The sequence below is a fragment of the Trachypithecus francoisi genome, unplaced genomic scaffold (genome assembly GCF_009764315.1).
Source record: "Trachypithecus francoisi isolate TF-2019V2 unplaced genomic scaffold, Tfra_2.0 Lachesis_group5, whole genome shotgun sequence".
Taxonomy (NCBI): Eukaryota; Metazoa; Chordata; class Mammalia; order Primates; family Cercopithecidae; genus Trachypithecus; species Trachypithecus francoisi.
In genome coordinates this window covers 101,685,964-101,707,075 of record NW_022681470.1, presented here as the reverse complement: position 1 = coordinate 101,707,075, position 21,112 = coordinate 101,685,964, and the positions used below count along the sequence as shown (strand labels likewise).

General features: G+C 39.6%; 1 protein-coding gene across 3 annotated transcripts in view; it reads left to right on the top strand.

Annotated features, from left to right (window-relative positions):
• Positions 1 to 2,682: 2,682 nt before the first annotated feature.
• The window catches only part of LOC117075461 (myomegalin), a 276,182-nt gene continuing 257,752 nt past the window's right edge, over positions 2,683 to 21,112 (top strand). For all 3 annotated transcript variants that reach the window (XM_033197849.1, XM_033197848.1, XM_033197852.1), the window contains exon 1: positions 2,683 to 3,247. In XM_033197849.1, the coding sequence (XP_033053740.1) occupies positions 3,015 to 3,247 (233 nt within the window). In that variant the 5' untranslated portion in view covers positions 2,683 to 3,014. The remainder of the gene's footprint in view (positions 3,248 to 21,112) is intronic.

Genomic DNA, 21,112 nt, shown 5'->3' with positions numbered 1-21,112 from the left:
ATATTATAATCTTATGGGACCACCAGTTGCATATGCAGTCTGTCGTTGATCAAAACTTTGTTATGAAGTGCATGACTATATATACACACACACACACACATATACATATATACAAATATGTAAATATTTATATATATTTTATCCCACTTTCCCCCTGAAGTGGAGGTTTAGTTTGATATATACTACTCCATGTTGCCTGGAGTTGGAGGTCTCAGTACGTCACAGCAGTAATGAATGCTATGGGTTTGCAGTAACTTCACTGAACTGTTTATCTGTCACAACTACAAAAGATGGTGTACTCTCTATAAGTTATGGAGCCCCATTCCTTTTAATTTGTGTATTAGATAAAATCTACCACGTGTCTATGGGCAAAACCAAAGTCTGAATCTCTAAAATCTAAGGCCATAATCAAAGCTAGGTAATTTATCAATCTAGAGTCAAATAATGGGGATTCCTTTTCAGCCTGCATTTGGATAACCACATGAACCCAAGAGTTTAGTCCTACCGCTCAAGGCCATTGTATATAGTTGTGCAGGCTTCAGTGGGTAAGGTGCTATTTATAGGTTAAATGGCAGTTAAGTGCAGTGCAATGTGGTGACCTTGATACCACAAGTTTTTTTTGTTTGTTTGTTTTTTTCTCAGATCTGAATTCCTTTGTTGGGAGGAAAGAAACTAGGGGCAACTGATCTGGCATTGCCTACCTATGCCTGACATGAAATTCACCAGGACCTCTCAGAGAATACCTTTAGTTAAATTAAGCAATAGGATTAAAAGCCTCATTACAGAAAATCTGGTAAAGAATGATTGCGAAGTTAGGAAGTGTAGAAATCAAATGAATACAATATATTAAGCAAACTGGATGTGAAGGGAAGTGAGAGATGTGATGATAGGTAGAGAGGGAAGGACTTTGTTTTAGGGTTGAGGAGAATTAAGCATGTTTGTGGGCTGGGGATGAAGCTAATGGAAAGGGAGAGGAAGAAGATAGAAAAACAAGAAGAGATAATTAAGAATTTTCTGGTAGAAGTTGTTAGATAAAGAGCCCAGATAAGACAGATTGGACAAAGATAAGGTGAGGTAAAGATAAAGCTTAAGTTAGGAGGCTTAAAATAAATAATGGGCCAGGTGAGTGGCTCACGCCTGTAATCTCAGCACTTTGGGAGGCTGAGATGGGAGGATCACTTGAGGTCAGCAGTTCGAGACCAGCCTGGCCAACATGGTGAAACCGCATCTCTACTAAAAATACAAAAATTAACCAGGCGTGGTGGCAGATGCCTGTAATCCCAGCTATTCAGGAGATTGAGGCAGCAGGATCGCTTGAACCCAGGAGGCAGAGGTTGCTGTAGGCTGAGATCGCGCCACTGCACTCCAGCCCTCTGAGTGACAGAGTGAGACTCCATCTCAAAGAAAAAAAAAAGAAAAAAAAATTAAAAAATAAAAGAAAGAATGATGAGATACCCGAAAATTCCATTTTCTGGAGGCAGCTGGAATCATGATAGGAAAAACCATTTAAAAATATAGTAAAGAGGCGGGCGCGGTGGCTCACGTCTGTAATCCGAGCACTTTGGGAGGCCGAGGCAGGTGGATCACGAGGTCAGGTGATCGAGACCATCCTGGCTAACACGATGAAATCCCGACTTCACTAAAAATACAAAAAAAAGAAAAAAAAGAAAAAAAAATTAGCCAAGCATGGTGGCGGGCGCTTGTAGTCCCAGCTATGTGGGAGGCTGAGGCAGGAGAATGGCATGAACCCAAGAGGCAGAGCTTGCAGTGAGCTGAGATCGTGCCACTGCACTCCAGCCTGGGTGACAGAGCAAGACTCCGTTTCAAAAAAAAAAAAAAGTGTATATATGTGTGTGTGTGTGTATATATATATGTGTATATGTGTGTGTGTGTGTGTGTGTGTGTGCATATATAGAGAGAGAGAGAGAGTAAAGAAGTAGAATTAATGACTGGATGAGATGGGTAAGGGAGAAATAAGTCCCTTACAACTTCTAGTTTGGGGATTGAGCAGCTGGGTAGACAGGGCTGGGGTTAAAACACGGAACAGAGCAACAGATTTGTAAGGAAGGATGAGTTGAGATGAATTCAGCTTTGATGGCATTCAGTCAGTCAACAGTAATAGCTATTGCCTATGAACCTTGAGATCCACAGTGCCCAACTACAAAGATAAACCTTGCTCCCTCTCCCCTGCTGACCTTATGCTATATGCAATAGTGTTGCAGAAGCATTTTGCTTTGCTGGATGCAAAAGCAAACTAGTCTCTGTTTTCAAATACATATGTTGGATATAAGAACTGGATTTTCGGAATGAATATTTACTGGATAATTTATTTAACTAATCAACTTCAAAAAAAGGTTAAAACACTTTCTTGGTTTATGGTGGATACCAAGCTATGTATGCTTTACTATGAGTTCATGGAAAACTGCAATCAGTCTCAACCGAAATGAAAATTTAGGTTGTTTGGGAGAAAGTTTTTGCAACTGAAAAACTAAAGGGAAAATTGAAAGGAAAAGATTTTAGGAAAGAGAGAGAAACAGAGAGGAAGAAAAGAGGCTAGCCAACAACCTGCAGTAATGATTCCTTGGAGCTAATAGGATAGGAAAAACTGGATAAATTATGAAAGGATGACTGATACGGGGGCGCGGGGAGGAGGATGAAACCGGGGAAACTCTTGAGAGACAGAAAAGGAGAAACTTCTTTGAGGTTGGAAATAAAGGGCAGGTGACATTGGAGCGGATAGAAAGGAAGAAACGGAGTGGGATCTGGGAATGAGGCAGTGGGTGGAGAGAGAATGGGGAGATGACAGATGATGAAGGGCAGTTGAGTGTGTCTGCGGGAGAAGGACCAAAGCAATCTGGGCGGAGCAGGTGGCAGAGGCAGCCGCGGAGGAGGCCCAGGGAACTGACGGGAATGCTCAGTCAGGCCCAGAGGATGCGCCCTGGCAGTCCCGGAAGACACCAGGAAAACAAGCAGGAACCGTAGTTAAGACTGAGGTGGCCAGGCCCAGGAAATCCATGAAGGGGACAGACAGCGGGTCCTGCTGCCGCCGCCGATACGAGTTGGGCTGCTGCTGTCGTGCGTCCCGCCGGGCTCACCACGCGCCTTACCGTTCCGGGGACGCGGCACGAACCCCTCAGTCCCCACGGCATCCCCCGAGCCGGGAAAGACGGCGCCCGGAGCCAGCCGGGAGCTGGGCAGCGGCGGCCGAGAAGGAAGAAGCAGCCGCGGCGGCCGCACCCTGGATGAGGTGAGAGCATGGCCAGCTCCTGCCTCTGGAGCCCCGGAGGCTGAGGAACGCGATGGGGGAGGCAACGCACGGTGCGGTGGGCAGGAGAACCGCGCGGAGGGCTGGGGCCCCGGACTGGAGATCCCAACGCCTGAGAGGGGTTGGCGCTGAGTGACTACTGCTTGGAGAAGGTTAGGGAGGTAATGGGGCCCGTGGTGGAGGCAGGAGGAGGAGGGACAGGGTTGAGTTGCCCAGAAATAAAGGTGTGCCCGTGGAAGGGCTAAAGCGTGGGAAACTCGGTCTCTGCCTCAAGGTCTTTGCTTGAGGCATAGACATTTGCTGTGTTGATGGAGGTGAGACTGCAGGCTGTGTCTGTTGGGCTGAGCCAAAGGAGAGATGAACACATGGCTCAGAAGGCTATACCAGGATGGAAACATCAGAGATCGTCATGGAAGATGAAGGATCAGGAAATGCACCCGGACGAAAGCACACACTGCCTTCTCTTATACCTCTTCTTTTCAGGGTTATTTCTCTTAGATACAGATCGCAAGGTGGGGCGGGGGGTGATTCCCTCTTCCTGGGCTACCTCTCTTCCCCTGCAGAGCTGGAGCCCTGCCTGATGGCTGGATGGAGGCCATGCAGGACAAGCTCCATCTAAAATCAATCCTTTCCTTTGCTTTGGCCTGGAAGACCGAACAGATTAGGCTCAATTTTCTTCATGTAGTAGCAGTAACATAAAAATCTGTCATACATACGATTTTTGGGAGAAGAGATAGATTGTGCTGCAGCCTTTCTAGAAAAAAACATGTCCTCATCACAGCATTTTTAGCTTTTTATTTCATGGAAGGTAGTACTCATAAATCAAACTACCAGGCAATAGTGGTTCCAGCCTCTGAGCTAATGGGTGTGTAAAAAGTTACTTCATTTCTGTAGGCCTCAGTTTCCTGTGCATAAAATTGGAATTTGGATTAAAACAGTGCTAATTATAAAACTAAATAGTCATTGGATCTGTATTCTATGTTCTGGATAGCTATATTTGTGAACTATGAAATTTAGCATATTCACTGACAATTTTATTTTTTCATAACACTATCCACTGTTTATGTTAGAAAACAGACTCAGACATTCAGTTAATAGTGCTTAAATAAATCACGTCTTTTTTTTTTTTTATTATACTTTAAGTTCTAGGGTACATGTGCACACAACGTGCAGGTTTGTTACATATGTATACTTGTGCCATGTTGGTGTGTTGCACCCATCAACTCGTCAGCACCCATCAACTCGTCATTTACATCAGGTATAACTCCCAATGCAATCCCTCCCGCCTCCCCCCTCCCCATAATAGGCCCCGGTGTGTGATATTCCCCTTCCTGAGTCCAAGTGATGTCATTGTTCAATTCCCACCTATGAGTGAGAACATTCGGTGTTTGGTTTTCTGTTCTTGTGACAGTTTGCTGAGAATGATGGTTTCCAGCTACATCCATGTCCCTACAAAGGACACAAACTCATCCTTTTTTTATGGCTGCATAGTATTCTATGGTGTATATGTGCCACATTTTCTTAATCCAGTCTGTCACTGATGGACATTTGGGTTGATTCCACATCTTTGCTATTGTGAATAGTGCCGCAATAAACATACGTGTGCATGTGTCTTTATAGCAGCATGATTTATAATCCTTTGGGTATATACCCAGTAATGGGATGGCTGGGTCATATGGTATTTCTAGTTCTAGATTCTTGAGGAATCACCATACTGTTTTCCATAATGGTTGAATTAGTTTACAATCCCACCAACAGTGTAAAAGTGTTCCTATTTCTCCACATCCTCTCCAGCACCTGTTGTTTCCTGATTTTTTAATGATTGCCATTTTAACTGGTGTGAGATGGTATCTCATTGTGGTTTTGATTTGCATTTCTCTGATGGTCAGTGATGACGAGCATTTTTTCATGTGTCTATTGGCTGCATGCATGTCTTCTTTTGAGAAATGTCTGTTCATATCCTTTACCCACTTTTTGATGGGGTTGTTTGTTTTTTTCTTGTAAATTTGTTTGAGTTCTTTGTAGGTTCTAGATATTAGCCCTTTGTCAGATAAGTAGATTGCAAAAATTTTCTCCCATTCTGTAGGTTGCCTGTTCACTCTGATGGTAGTTTCTTTTGCTGTGCAGAAGCTCTTTAGTTTAATTAGATCCCATTTGTCAATTTTGGCTTTTGTTGCCATTGCTTTTGGTGTTTTAGACATGAAGTCCTTGCACACGCCTATGTCCTGAATGGCATTACCTAGGTTTTCTTCTAGGGTTTTTATGATATTAGGTCTAACATTTAAGTCTCTAATCCATCTTGAATTAATTTTCATATAAGGAGTAAGGAAAGGATCCAGTTTCAGCTTTCTACTTATGGCTAGTCAATTTTCCCAGCATCATTTATTAAATAGGGAATCCTTTCCCCATTTCTTGTTTCTCTCAGGTTTGTCAAAGATCAGATGGCTGTAGATGTGTGGTATTATTTCTGAGGACTCTGTTCTGTTCCATTGGTCTATATCTCTGTTTTGGTACCAGTACCATGCTGTTTTGGTTACTGTAGCCTTATAGTATAGTTTGAAGTCAGGTAGTGTGATGCCTCCAGCTTTGTTCTTTTGACTTAGGATTGTCTTGGCAATGCGGGCTCTTTTTTGGTTCCATATGAACTTTAAAGCAATTTTTTCCAATTCTGTGAAGAAAGTCATTGGTAGCTTGATGAGGATGGCATTGAATCTATAAATAACCTTGGGCAGTATGGCCATTTTCACGATATTGATTCTTCCTATCCATGAGCATGGTATGTTCTTCCATTTGTTTGTGTCTTCTTTTATTTCACTGAGCAGTGGTTTCTAGTTCTCCTTGAAGAGGTCCTTTACATACCTTGTAAGTTGGATTCCTAGGTATTTTATTCTCTTTGAAGCAATTGTGAATGGAAATTCATTCATGATTTGGCTCTCTGTTTGTCTGTTACTGGTGTATAAGAATGCTTGTGATTTTTGCACATTAATTTTGTATCCTGAGACTTTGCTGAAGTTGCTTATCAGCTTAAGGAGATTTTGGGCTGAGACAATGGGGTTTTCTAAATATACAATCATGTCATCTGCAAACAGGGACAATTTGACTTCTTCTTTTCCTAACTGAATACCTTTTACTTCTTTCTCTTGCCTGATTGCCCTAGCCAGAACTTCCAACACTATGTTGAATAGGAGTGGTGAGAGAGGGCATCCCTGTCTTGTGCCAGTTTTCAAAGGGAATTTTTCCAGTTTTTGCTCATTCAGTATGATATTGGCTGTGGGTTTGTCATAAATAGCTCTTATTATTTTGAGGTATGTTCCATCAATACCGAATTTATTGAGAGTTTTTAGCATGAAGGGCTGTTGAATTTTGTCAAAGATCTTTTCTGCATCTATTGAGATAATCATGTGGTTTTTGTCTTTGGTTCTGTTTATATGCTGGATTACGTTTATTGATTTGCGTATGTTGAACCAGCCTTGCACCCCAGGGATGAAGCCCAGTTGATCATGGTGTATAAGCTTTTTGATGAATCACATGTCTTTTAAGAAACCCATTATAAATTACTGCTCCTAAGAAATAATTAAGCAAAAAGTATTTGCTGTTTGATTTTTTATAAAGTAAAATTTTTGTCACCTTATTCAAATTACTTTTATAGACATAATTACTTTTTTTAAAAAAAGTATATGGGATGTAAATTATTTTATAAAATACTTTGAAATTTTATTTAAAGCTTAGAACAAAAAAAATAATCTGAATGTGTATTTATAATTCCAAGGCTCCTTGATCACTTGACATACACAGGGTGAATTCTTTTCATGTGGAAAGCAGCATTAATCCTGCAGAATTTAAAATGAATTATGACTCCTTATCACAAGAGTATGACTTTTCTCCCTGTCTTTGGTTAAAAGAAAAGTTTGTAGGGTTAGAATTTGATCCTCTAAATTGTGGCTTAATTGTGAAAAGAGATAGCAAACATTCATAACTTCCTTGTTACTCATCTGAAAAACTACACCTGTATTCATCTTTGTTGATGTAATGATAAATCTTGAAATGTTTTTTTAAAATTTTACAGTTCCCAAATGAAACAGTTACAGCAACTTGGCTGAGGTTAGTGCTACTTTGCCCTTCATTTAAAAATCAATTCGCCAGTTTAGCATTTTTTAAAAAACATAACAATTTTAGCTATAGTGTTAGAGGTTTAATGAGTGTTAGCATATTAGAGGTTATACTTGAGGAGTGGTGTTTTTGGTACGATTTTCTAACTCTCAGTCAACTAAAAAATGTGAAAAAAGCAGCTCTGCACATTATCCAAATTCAGTTCATTTTGGTGTTATTTATTGAGCAATGATGGTGGAGGCCAGCACAAACTGGATACAAAACTACCCTCAGGTAATTCAGAATCTATAGTTCTATAATACGCTTCAGTAACTGGAGTATGGAATAAGCGCTATAACAGAAAGATGAACTGTAGACGTCTTTCTCTTTCTCTCTTTCTCTCTCTCTCTCCAAGGAAAGTTGACTTCCCTAACAAGCCATAGAAAATGGCATTATCTTGAAAAATATGTCAAAATCTGGTCTTTAACTTGTTAAGTCTGTTTCTTTTCTTTTTCTTTTTTTTTTTTTTTTCTTTTTTAGAGATGGAGTCTCACTGTGTTGCCTAGATTGGAGTGAAGTGGCGCAATCATAGCTCCCTGCAGCCTCCAACTCCTGGGCTCAAGGGATCCTCTTGCCTTGGCCTCCCAAGTAGCTGAGATCACAGTTGTGTACCACCATTTCCGGCTACTTTTTAAAAATTCTTTTGTATAGAGATGGAGTCTTGCTATGTTGCCTAGGCTGGTCTCAAACTCCTGGCTTCAAGCAGTTCTCCCACCCCATCCTCCCAAAGTGCTGAGACTAAAGGCATGAGTCACTGCACCCAGCCAAGACTGTTTTTTAAACTGATAAATCACAGGACTACTCTATAAACCCAGAATAACAAATTATTAATATATAATGAGAATTTTAACATCTTAGGGAACTAGACTCTCTTTTATGATCCCAGCAAAATATCTCTTGGTATATGTGCCACATTTGAGAGCCAAATTACAGCCAGAAGGTTGTTTTTGAAACTTGAATCTAGAGCAAGAGGAATTAATTAGTGGATTCTAAATTTCAAATAATTTGATAACTTCAGAGCATCAAAGTGTACACATGGGTTCTTTTTCCTGGACAGTAAGTGTCCACTGATGATTATCCTCCCTTCTTAGGTACACCTTTTTTTCTGTCTCTGATATGCTAATACTTTCAGTCAGGTTATAGTCTGATTTGGGGATCCTTGTGACTATTTCAAGTGTCTACATTTATTCTCTAAATTAGTTTATCTTAATTGTAAAGTTTAAATTCTAAGTGGCAAGCTTATTTTCTTAAGGAAAAAATAATGATGGGGGTAGGGAGGTGGGGCTAGGGTACCATATTACAGCCCCTACATGCTGGCAATATAAACCAGGTGGTTAATGGTACCTCTCTATGGTGCTAAAAGGCAGATGAGACCGGGCACGGTGGCTCATGCCTGTTAATCCCAGCACTTTGGAAGGCCGAGGCAGGTGGATCACTTGAGGTCAGGAGTTCGAGATCAGTCTGGTCAACATGGTAAAACTCCATGTCTACTGAAAATACAAAAAAAATAGCTGGGTGTGGCGGTGTGCCTGTAATCCCAGCTACTCAGGAGGCTGAAGCAGGAGGATCACTTGAACCAGGGAGATGGAGGTTGCAGTGAGCCGAGATCGCACCACTGCACTCCAGCCTGGGTGGCAGCATTCCATCTCAAAAAAAAAAAAAAAATTAAAAATTAAAAACTTAAAAATTTAAAAATTAAAAATTAAAAAAGGCAGATGATCAGAGACAGCTTTATACAAGAGGTGAATTTTTGTTAGGCTTGACAAGATAACAAAGCCAGGTTGAATGGGAAGCAAATTTTGCCAGAAAGACACAAGCAGATTTATGATGCTGGGAAGATGCTTTATTGAAGTGAATCCCATGCTGTGATAGAAATTTTCTGTGAGGATTTAATTCAAAGTCGATCCTTTTTCAAGTATATAACTATTTAAAAAAGGAAATTAAGTGAATTTTCAGCTGTTGGCCATCTGCCTCAATGTGTGCTTCTGAAGCCCAGCAGATTGCACATTCTATGTAGGTGGATAGCCTGAAACCTGCAGACAACTGCAGAGGACAAAGACTTCAGAGAAGATTCAATGAGTTTCTAACATCAAACTTCAACTACTGTAATACGCTTGTCTAGCCATCTCTTTGTTATTGCTGCTCTACAGCTTTATTGAGATATAATCGGCATACAATAAACTGGGTATATGTAAAGTGTACAATTTGAAATTTCAGCATATGTTTATACCTGTGAAATCATCACCACAATCAAGATGACAAACTAATCCATCATCCCAAAAAGTTTCCTTCTGCCCTTTTTCAATTCCTCCTTCCCATCCCTCTGCTTTTGTCATTATATGTTACTTTGCATTTCCTAGAATTTCGTGCAAATGGAATCATATAGTATCTACTCTTTGTTGTTGTCTGGCTTCTTTCACTCAGCATAATTATTTTGAAACTTATCTAAGCTGTTGTGGGTATCAGTAGTTCATTTTCTTTTGTTGCTGAGTAGTATTTCATTGCATGAATGTGCTACACTTTATTAATTCACCATTTGTTTGGTTGTTTCCAGTTTTATGGCTATTACAAATAAAGTTACTATAATTATTTGTGCACATCTTTCATTTCTCTTGGGTACATTTCTCAGGGCATAGAACACTAGGCATGCTTTTAAAGAGACTGCCAAATTGTTTTCCAAAAGGGTTATACCTTTTACATTCCCACTAGTAATGTATGAAGGTACTCATTTATCCACATCCTTCCCAATACTCGTTACTGTACATCTTTTTTATTATAGCCATTCTAGTGGGTGTAAAATCTTATTATGTTTTTTTAATTTAAATTTCCCTAATGATTAATGATATTGAGATTTTTTTCTTTTCTTTTTTTTTTTTTTTTGAGACGGAGTCTCGCTCTGTCGCCCAGGCTGGAGTGCAGTGGCCGGATCTCAGCTCACTGCAAGCTCCGCCTCCCGGGTTTACGCCATTCTCCTGCCTCAGCCTCCCAAGTAGCTGGGACTACAGGCGCCCGCCGCCTCGCCCGACTAGTTTTTTTTGTATTTTTTTTTTTTTTAGTAGAGACGGGTTTCACCGTGTTAGCCAGGATGGTCTCGATCTCCTGACCTCTTGATCCGCCCGTCTCGGCCTCCCAAAGTGCTGGGATTACAGGCTTGAGCCACCGCGCCCGGCCTGAGGTTTTTTTTCATGTGCTTGATTATTATCTACATATTTTTGGTGAAGTGTCTGTTGAAATCTTTTGTCTGTTTTCCACTGAGTTGTCTGGGTTTCACTGAGTTCATTGGGTTAGTTTCATATTCTAAATACAAGTTTTATTATATATGTTCTTTGCAAATATGTTCTCGCACTGTGCAGATTGTCTTTCCATTTTAGTAACACTGTCTTTTGAAGACCAGATATTTTAAAATTTTGCTGTGGTAAATAAACATTATCTTTTTTTTGGTTTTGCTTTTAATTTTTATGGTTTTGCTTTTAATGACATATCTAAGAAATCATTGCTTAATCCAGATTATAAAAGTATTCCATTTTTTTCTAGAAGTTTTATAGTTTTGCATTTTTACATTTAGGCCTATGATTCATTTGAGTTTACTTTTGTATATGGTGATCAAGGCTTTTTTTTTTTCTTTTCAAATGTAGATGTACAGTTGTTCTGACACTGTTTGTTAAGGGCACTATCCTTTCTCCACTTAATTGCTTTAGCACCTTTGTTGAAATCAATTGACCACATATGTAATTATTTGTATCTGGGTTTCTATTTTGTTTGACTGACTTATTTGTCTATCTTTTTTTTTCTTTTTCTTTTTTTGAGACGGAGTCTAACTCTGTCGCCCAGGCTGGAGTGCAGTGGCGCGATCTCAGCTCACGGCAACCTTCACCTCCTGGGTTCAAGCAATTCTCCTGCCTCAGCCTCCCTTATCTATCTTTAGACCAATACCATACTGACTTGGTTACAGTAGCTTTACATGTCTTGAAATCATGTAGTTAAATTCTTGAACTTCGTTCTTCTTATTCAAAATCGTTTTCATTGTGTTATGTTATTTGCATTTCCATATACATTTCAGAATTCACTTGTAACTATAGACAAAAACCAGTGGGCTATTTGATTGGGGTTGCATTGAGTCTATAGATCAACTTATAGAGAGTTGATATCTTAACAATATTGGGTCTTCTGATGCATGAACACGATATATTATTTAATTTATTTTGGTTAGTGGTTCTCAACTAAGGGCAATTGTGCATCACAAGGGACATTTGACAGTATCTAGACACAACTAGAGCATCAGAGTCCCTTTGCTGTCCACACAGTTTTGTGTTTACAGTCTATACTTCCATTTTTCCAGGAGGTTTGCTCCCAGAACTGGTGGTATAAAGAAGGAAAGTAGCAGTATGAGCACTTTGAGGGCTAAGCAATGGGATAATATCTTTCTAATGGAACAGTTCAATCAACTTCATTTGGCCTTCCATGGGCATGAGTTTCAAGTGACTTCCTAGCCTTTCTTCTGTTAACCTCTTCGCTAATATGTGAAGACTTCATTTATACTCAATCTAATTCAGCTACCATGGGCCATGTCACCAGGTGACCACTGTGTTCTATGAATCCTAATATTTTCATGAATTTGAAGGGAAGAGTATTTTAACTTTGAAGGATACTCAAGAGGACTTTCTTATGAACTCAGATGGAAAGTGTCCTGAAATTTGTCCTTTTAAAAATATCTGTGCATTTTTTTGTGCTATAACTTTCTTACATGTATCATTCTGTGATCAGATCTCCAGCTTACTATAAATGATACCTAAATTCTAAAGAGCCAATTCTAGTTATACCAGTATGGCCTTAGAGAAAAGTAAGGGAATACAATTTTTATTTATCTTCTATTTGGTCGGAGTTAAGTATTTAAAACGGTAAGGTAGATCTCAGATCCACCACTGTTAAAAATAAATGAATAAATAAATAAAAATAGTAAAGTAGAAAGTAGAGACAAAGACCCAAACATTTCAAAATGAAAAATGAATTTTAAATATAAGGTTATATTTCTATTACCTACTGCTGAGACCATCATTGCATAAATGAATAGAGAGAACTAAATAGGCCGGGCACAGTGGTCACACCTGTAATCCCAGCACTTTGGGAGGCCAAGGTGGGCGGATCACGAGGTCAGGAGATAGAGACCATCCTGGCCAGCATGGTGAAACGTTGTCTCTACTAAAAATACAAAAATTAGCTGGGCATGGTGGTGAGCACCTGTAGTCCCAGCTACTTGGGAGGCTGAGGCAGGAGAATGGCGTGAACCAGGGAGTTGGAGGTTGTAATGAGCCGAGATTGCACCACTGCTCTCCAGCCTGGCGACAGAGTGGGACTCTGTCTAAAAATAAATAAATAAATAAATAAAAGAGCTAAGTAAACTCTTCTTCCCCCACAAATTTACCAGTTTAACCATTTTAAGTGTACAGTTCAGTAGTTGCATTAAGTACATTCATATTATTATGCAACAAGTACCACCATCCATCTCCAGAATTTTCTCTTTTTCCCAAACTGAGACTCTGAATCCATTAAACAACAGCTACCCATTCTCTCTCCCCTACCTCCTGGTAACCACTATTCTACTTTCTGGCTCTACGAATTTGACTACTGTAGCCATCTTATATAAGTGGAATCATATATTTGTTGTTTTGCGTCCTGCTTATTTCACTTAGCATAATCTCTTTCAGGGTCATCCATGTTGTAGCATGTGTTGCAATTACATACATTTTTGTGTGTGAGACAGAGTCTTACTCTGTCATCCAGGCTGGAGTGCAGTGGCACAATCATGGCTCAGTGCAGCTTTGACTTCGTGGGCTCAGTTGATCTTCCCACATTGGCCTCCCAAATAGCTGGGATTACAAGCAATTTTTTTGGTATTTTTTGTAGAGATGGGGTCTCACCTCATTGCCCAGGCTTATAATTATGTACCTTTTAAAAGGCCAAGTAATATTCCACTGTATGTTTACACAACATTTTATTAATCCATTCATCTGTTGATGGAAATTTCAATTGTTTCTACCTTTTGCCACTGTGAGTAATGCTGCAACAGATATAGATGTACAATTGTCTGTCTGTGTCCCTGTTTTCAATTCTTTTGTGTTGCAAAAGAAGAGGGATTGTTGCATATATGGTAATTCTATATTTACTATTTTGGAACGACCATACTGTTCTCTACAGTAACTGCACCATTTTACATTCCCGCCAACAGTGTACAAGGGTTTCAGTTTCCCCATATCTTCATGAACACTGTTATTTTCTGTTTCTGTTTTTTAAAATAATTGCCATCCTAATGGGTGCAAAATGAAATATCACTGTGGCTTTGATTTGCATTTCCTTACTCATTAGTGATGTAAAAGATATTTTTAAAGTTTCATATTTACTGACATATTTACCATTTCCAGTATTCTTCATTAGTTTGTTTAAATCTAGATTTTCATCTGGTATCATTTTCCTTCTGCCTAAAATAATTTCTTTAATCCTTCTTATTCTTGTGCAGATTTGCTGGTGGGAAAATTCTTTCGGCTTTTGTATGTGAAAAAGTCTTTATTTCACCTTCATGTTTGAAAGATATTCTTGCTGGCTATTAGGACTGATTACATACTTTGTGGGGCTCAATGCAAAATGAAAATGTAGACCCCTCTGTTCAAATATTATTAAGAATTTCAAGTAATCAACAACAGAGCATTAAACAAAGCACAGTCCTTCTGAGTGCAAAGCCCTGTGTGACTACACGGTTGTATGCACAAGAAACCAACTCTGCTGGTTATAGAATTCCAGGTGACTGCTCTTTTTTTCCTTCAGCTCTTTAAAGATGTTGCTCTGTTGTCTTTTCGTTTTGTTTTGTTTTTTTCTGAGACAGAGTTTCACTCTCGTTGCCCAGGCTAGAGTGCAGTGATGCCATCTCGGCTCACTGCAACCTCCGTCTCCTTGGTTCAAGTGATTCTCCTGCCTCAGCCTCCTGAGTAGCTGGGATTACAGGCATGCACCACCACGCCCAGCCAATTTTGTATTTTTAGTAGAGATGGGGTTTCTCCATGTTCGTCAGGCTGGTCTCGAACTCCTGACCTCAGGTGATCTGCCCTCCTCAGCCTCCCAAAGTGCTGTGATTACAGGCGAGAGCCACTGCACGTGGCTTCTCTGTTGTCTTTTAATTTTCAAGTTATGCTCTCATTCTTATCCTTGTTCCTCTCTATATAATGGTTTTTTTTCTCCTGAATAGTTTGAAATTTTTTTCTTTATCACTGATCTTAAGCAATTTCATTAAAATGTGCCTAGGTGTGGTTATTTTCATGTTTCTTGTGTTTTGGGTTTGTTACACTTACTGGATCTGTGTGTTTACAGATTTCATTACACTTGGACAATTTTCAGCCATGATTTTTTCAAAAATTTTTTGTTGCCCTTTGTAACTCCTTTCTTTTGGGGACTTCAATTACATATATATTAGGTCATTTAAATTGTTCCCATTGGTCACTGATGCTCTGTTCACTTTTTGTCTTCTTTCTCTTGTTTTATTTTTGGATCATTTTTATTGCTGTGTCTTTAAGTTCACTAACTTTTTTGTCTACAGTGTCTAATCTGTTGTTAATTCCATCCAGTGTATTCTTCATCTCAGGTATAGTCTTTTTCATCTCTAGAAGTGTGTAACTTTCATGTATTAATTTTTTTTCTTTTTTTTGAGACAGAGTTTCACTCTTGTCAATGTTGCGATCTCAGCTTACTGCTACCTCTAATCTCTGCCTCCCAGGTTGATTTCAGCTTACTGCTACCTCTAATCTCTGCCTCCCAGGTACAAGCAATTCTCCTGTCTCAGCCTCCCGAGTAGCTGGGATTACAGGCACCAACCACCATGCCCGGCTAATTTTTGTATTTTTAGTAGAGATGGGGTTTCACCATGTTGACCAGGCTGGTCTCAAACTTCTGACCTCAGGTGATTTGCCCGCCTTGGCCTCCCAAAGTTCTGGGATTACAGGCGTGAGCCACTGTGCCTGGCCCATGTATTAATATTTTACTTCACTTGATCAATCTGTTCTACTTTCTTGAACATTTGAAATACTATAATAACAATTCTAACATTTGTTCAGTTCTGAGTATGTTTCTAGTAATTGATTTTTCTCTTCATTTTGAGTGCTGTTTCCTGCTTCTTTGCACACCTGGTAATATTTTGATTTGATGCCACACATTGAACATTTTACATATTGGGTGTTAGATAGTTTTGTATTCCCGTAAACATTATTGAGCTTTATTCTGGGTCACAGTTAAGTTAATTGGAAACAGATCCTTCTTGATCTTGTTTTTAAGTTTCATTATGGGGAACCCAAGAAGCTTTTTAAAGATGATTAATTTTCCCCATTACTTGGGTGATACCTTTCTGCGTACTCTACCCAATATCCTGTTAATTATGAGGCTTTTCTCACTTTAGTAGATGATGAAACAAACTACTTCCAGCCTTGTGTGAGCCAAGAGGATTGTTTAATCTGATTCTCTTGTGTGGTTCTTACCCCAACCTGGGTAGTTTTCTGATATACCGATCAATACTCAGCTGAATATTCAGGGAGACTCTCCACAGATCTCTGGAATCTTCTCTTCTTTCTGGTACTCTTCACCATGAACTCTAGCTGCCTTGGCCTTCTCAAATCCCAGCATTATCTCTTCAACTCAGGAAGATCACCAGGCTCTGCTTGGATTCCCTCTCTGCTATCGCTACCTGTGAGCTCCTGGGCAGTTAAATAGGACAGTTGTATGGCTTACGTTGCTTGTTTCTTTCTTCTCTTGAATAACTTTACTATGTTGTCTGATATCCAGTGTCTGAAAATAATTATTTTATATATCTTGTCCTATTTTTAAGTAAATAAATTTTTTTTTATTTTTTTCAGTGACAGGTGACTTCACCTGTCAGGGGTGAAGGAGAATGAATACGAACCCTATTACGGCATGCTGTCTGGAAGTAGAAGTGTCTCTGGCCATGTTATAAATTAGTAGTTTTCAACCCTGACTACATAGTAGAATTATCCGGGGGAGGTCTTTAAAAAGATGATGTAAAGGCTTAATTCCAGACCAATTAAACCAGACTTTTTCAGATTGAGGTCTTAGCGCCAGTGTTCTTTAAGTGCACTACAGCTTTTCTCATGTACAGCAGGGTGAAAGAACCTCCACATTAAAGAAAGGGTTGCATTTATAAATCATTCTGAGAAACTTTTGTGTTCTGTCATTTCAACTAAGACACGGAGGTGGTTGGCTTTTATTTTTGATAGACAGTGTGGAATTATAGAAGGTTTTAAAGAAGAGTCTGGCAGACATAGATCTTTGTTTTAGAGTCATGAGTGTGGCAACCGTGTGGGAGATGGGCTTACGTGGATTGAGTGAGGAGACGGGATCACTGAGAAACTGTTGCAAGTGGTTCAGGGCCAAAGGTAATAAGGGCCTGAACACAGGCATTGGTATTGGGAATGGTAAGGAAGAGATAGGTTGGAGAATTTGAGTTAGAATCGATAGGATTTTTTGATCAATTGAGTGTGGGAAATGAGGGAGATGGTGGAAACAAATATTACTCTCCAGTTTATTACTCTAGACAAGTAAACTCTCTCTAAACAAATTCCTAGGCCAGTCAGAGAGTGAATAGTAATTTCATTAACTGAGATAGATAATGTGGTACGAGAAGCAGATGTCAGGGAAATAAGATAATTAATTTAGTTTGGGATATCCAAAAGGACATGTCTCATAGAACTGTCTCCTGACCTTTAGTTTCTTCTGAATCATAGGACAGAGAAGACGTTTAAAAGCATCATTTTAGTATGCTATATAATTTTGAACAGAGGTATCTTTCTTCTTTTATTTGACTCAATATTGAAATCTATTTATATCTCTTAAACAAACATCAGTTAATACTGCAAGAAAGTAGATGTTGGCCGTGCATGGTTGCTCATGCCTGTAATCCCAGTACTTTGGGAGGCCGAGGCGGTCAGATCACCTGAGGTCAGAAGTTTGAGACCAGCCTGGCCAACATGGTGAAACCCCGTCTCTACTAAAAATACGAAAAATTACAGGTGGCGGGCACCTGTAATCCCAGCTACTCAGGAGGCTGACACAGGAGAATCACTTGAACCCGGGAGGCGGAGGTTGCAGTGAGCCAAGGTCGCGCCACTGCTCTCCAGCCTGGAAACTCCGTCTCAAAAAAAAAAAAAGAAAGAAAGAAAGTAGTTGTTTTCTAGATGACAAAATATCAAGTGAGAGATTATTGCAGACTCTTGTTTTGTTTTGGGTTTTTGGCTATGGGTGTATCCATTCCTTCCCTTCTTTGGACAATAACCCTACTTTTTTTGGGTGGCGAGAATTGCCTTTTTTGCCGTAGTTTATAGTCTTGGTGGGAAGTTTGGTTAAGGTATCCTGAGCTCAGTGATGATCTTGAGACCCACACGAGGATGATCTGATTTTATGAGCATTGCATCATCAGTGGAGCAACATAAGAGTAGAAAAAAGCAGCCAGAACCAATTGGCCCCTTCTTGCTACCTAGATCCCTATTGCTTCCCCTATTCCTGCCCCTTCTGAGCCTGTTCTTTTGAGTCTTCAACTGTTCCTTTGATTCTGTGGGTCTCCTCTTCCATTAAATCCTATTTTAAAAAATAGTATAGCTGGAGTCCGTTCACAGATCTTTCCAAAAGGTATATATGAAATATCAGGCACAATACTAGGTGCTAGAATAGAATGAGAAACAAGATTATTGGATAAAGGCTCTATTCTCAGTAGGCCTGGTGAGGACATAGACAGAAAACAAATAATTAAATAAATATACAAATAAAGTGATTTCTGATATTAATAAAGTTTATTAAAAAATAAACTTCGTTAGAGAGGAATTGAAGCAGGAGGTGAAAGAACTGCAAAACCCCTAAGGTAGAAATAAGCTTAGTGTGTTTGAGGAACAAAATGACCAGTGCAGCTGGATCATAATAAATAAGAGGAGGGGGCAGAGGTGAACCTGAGCCAGGTCACCTGAGACCTTATAGGCCGTGGTAAGAAGTGGATGTTATTCTAAGGACATTGGGAAGCCAATGAAGGTTAAAACCTGGAACATCATATGATCCAAAAAATATTAAAAAGTCACTTTGCTATTGGAGAACAGACCTTAGGAGGCCAATAGCTGCTTTGCTGGCTATTGTAGTAAGTAACACCAATATGAGATCATAGTGATTTACATCATGGTGGTAGCAGCAGGGTTGTTAAGAAGAAAAGGCCTGGGCCTTCTAGCAGATAACTTGGTACCCTGCGGATCCTGAAAACAAAACCTACCAAGAAGATAACTGGGGAATAAAGAAAGACAACTTCATGGTTGGAGTCTTTATATTAAGTTTTGTTTGAAGCCTCTGTTTGAGGTTTTTTGCTTCACCCTAGTGGAGGTTTTCTCCCCACTCATTATGAAGGTGGGAGTTAGATGGTGGAACAAGGAGATAGAGGTCACTCAAATGAAAAGGACCCTGGATAGTATTAAAAATATCCTCACACAGGGTTGCATATGGTGACCAAATGGTGGTAGTGCCCACGGTGGGAAGGGTAGCAGACATGGTGATGGTATTCCCCTAGAACAGGGGTCCCCAGCCCCCAGACCATGGACTGGTACCGGTCCATGGCCTGTCAGGACCTGGGCTGCACAGCAGGAGGTGAGTGGCAGGCCAGCGAGCATTACCCCTGAGCTCCACCTCCTGTCAATCAGCAGACCAGCAGCTGCATTAGATTCTCAGAGGAAAGCGAACCCTATTGTGAACTGGGCATATGAGGGATCTAGGTTGCCTCCTCCTTATGAGGATCTAATACCTGATGATCATTCCAAATCCATCCCCCACCCCGTCCATGGAAAAGTTGTCTTCCTTGAAACTGGTTCCTGGTACCAAAAAGGTTGGGGACCACTGCCCTAGGACCCTTTAACCTCTTCATGAAGTTGCCTGTTCTCTTAGATTTATTTGCTAGAGCAGCCTCATAAGTACAGGTGATTAATACTAGGTCTCACAGGAGTTCCAAACAGAATTCTATAACGATTTTATATCATGAAACCTGACATCTCATGGCAGCAACATTATCATTATCACCATAATTACATATATAATTACATGATTAATACATTTATTGAGTGAATGATAAATGCTAGACACTATCTTAAACATTTCATAAGAATAATATTTAATTCTCACTATAATTCTGTGAGAAAGATGCTATCATTATCCCCAGTTTTATAGAGAGGTTAAGTAATTTGACAAGATCACACAGTTATGAAATGGTAGAAGTTGTGTTTAATTGGCAGGTGTTGATTTTCTGTTTCATGTGTATTAGAGTAATTGTGTTTGTGCATCATGTATGTTTTTAAATTTTTTTCCTAGGTTTGCTTTTTGTTAAAAAGTAAACCAAAACAAAACAAATAAAACAAAAGCCTTTGGTGGAACTTGGACAAAAATGGTCTGGTCTCCAAGTTAGCATACCAAATATGAAAATGTCATCTGTTTAAAAATAATAAGCTACCTGAGTAAAATTTGACCTTGTGAGAATTTGCTTTCTAATTTATATGGCATACCACCTGAAGGCCAGCACAGATAAATATATGACCTGTTTAAAATGAAAGGAAGTGTACCCGGGCACGACCAAGAATCTATCAAAAAAGCATCAGAGAGCTCCATATTAAGGTTAATAAAAATAGGTGAACTGCACATTTCAAAGGAGAATCTGGGACACTATTCAAATAACAAAGACTTAAAGCAAGCTGGGCTCACTGCCCGGAATAATGGGCACATGCATTTACAGAATGGGGGGATTTTGTCCACTGTATGCATGCTCATTCCCACTCACATCTAACCCTACAACACCAGCTCAGAGAAAGTGGATGCAATGAAGGAAATGTTAACATGAGCAGTGACCCTAGAGTACAAACCATATCAAATTTTAGATCCTTTTTGTCTCCATGAGAGTCTAATCTATGATCTTTTGGCTATATAAACCTTGACTTTGAAATCTCCAAATAAACATTTCAACCAAAATGTACATCTGTATTGTAATTTCAGCAAGAAGGGTTTTCATTGTTTGTACATATCTTCAAAAAGAAAAAAAGTGTGCTTGGTAGTGATTAAAAGCACATTCTCAAGTGAGCATGCTTTGGTGGTATCTTCTACAGACTGGGAAAGGTCCTACTTATCGCTCCCAAATTTTCACCATACATCTAGTTTCCTGATATGCAGCCTTAAAAAACTGTTCTGACTTCTTTGTCTTTCTTTACTGTAGAGAGAATAATAGCTTCTTTGTGAATGGGAGAGCTGGATCTCTAACTCCACAGAATGACCTTGGATTGAGGAAAGGTTCAGAAGTCTGTGTGTTAGTTACTATTACTATTGCTGCATAGCAAACCACCTCAGTGGCTGAAAACTACAAGTATTTAGTACTCACAGTTTTGGAGGGTCAGAAATCTGGGAGCAGCTTAGCTGGGTAGAATTGTCTCAAGTTCTCTCATGAGGTTGCAGTCAAGCACTCAGCTGGGGCTGCTGTCATCTCAAGACTCGACAGGGACTGAAAGGTCCATTTTCAGACTCACACACATGGTGTTTGGCAGGCTTTAGTTCCTGTCCACGCCATAAGTCTGCTTATAACACGGTAGCTTAGTTCCCCCAGAACGACTGATCTAAAAGAAAGAGAGCATGCGTACTCAA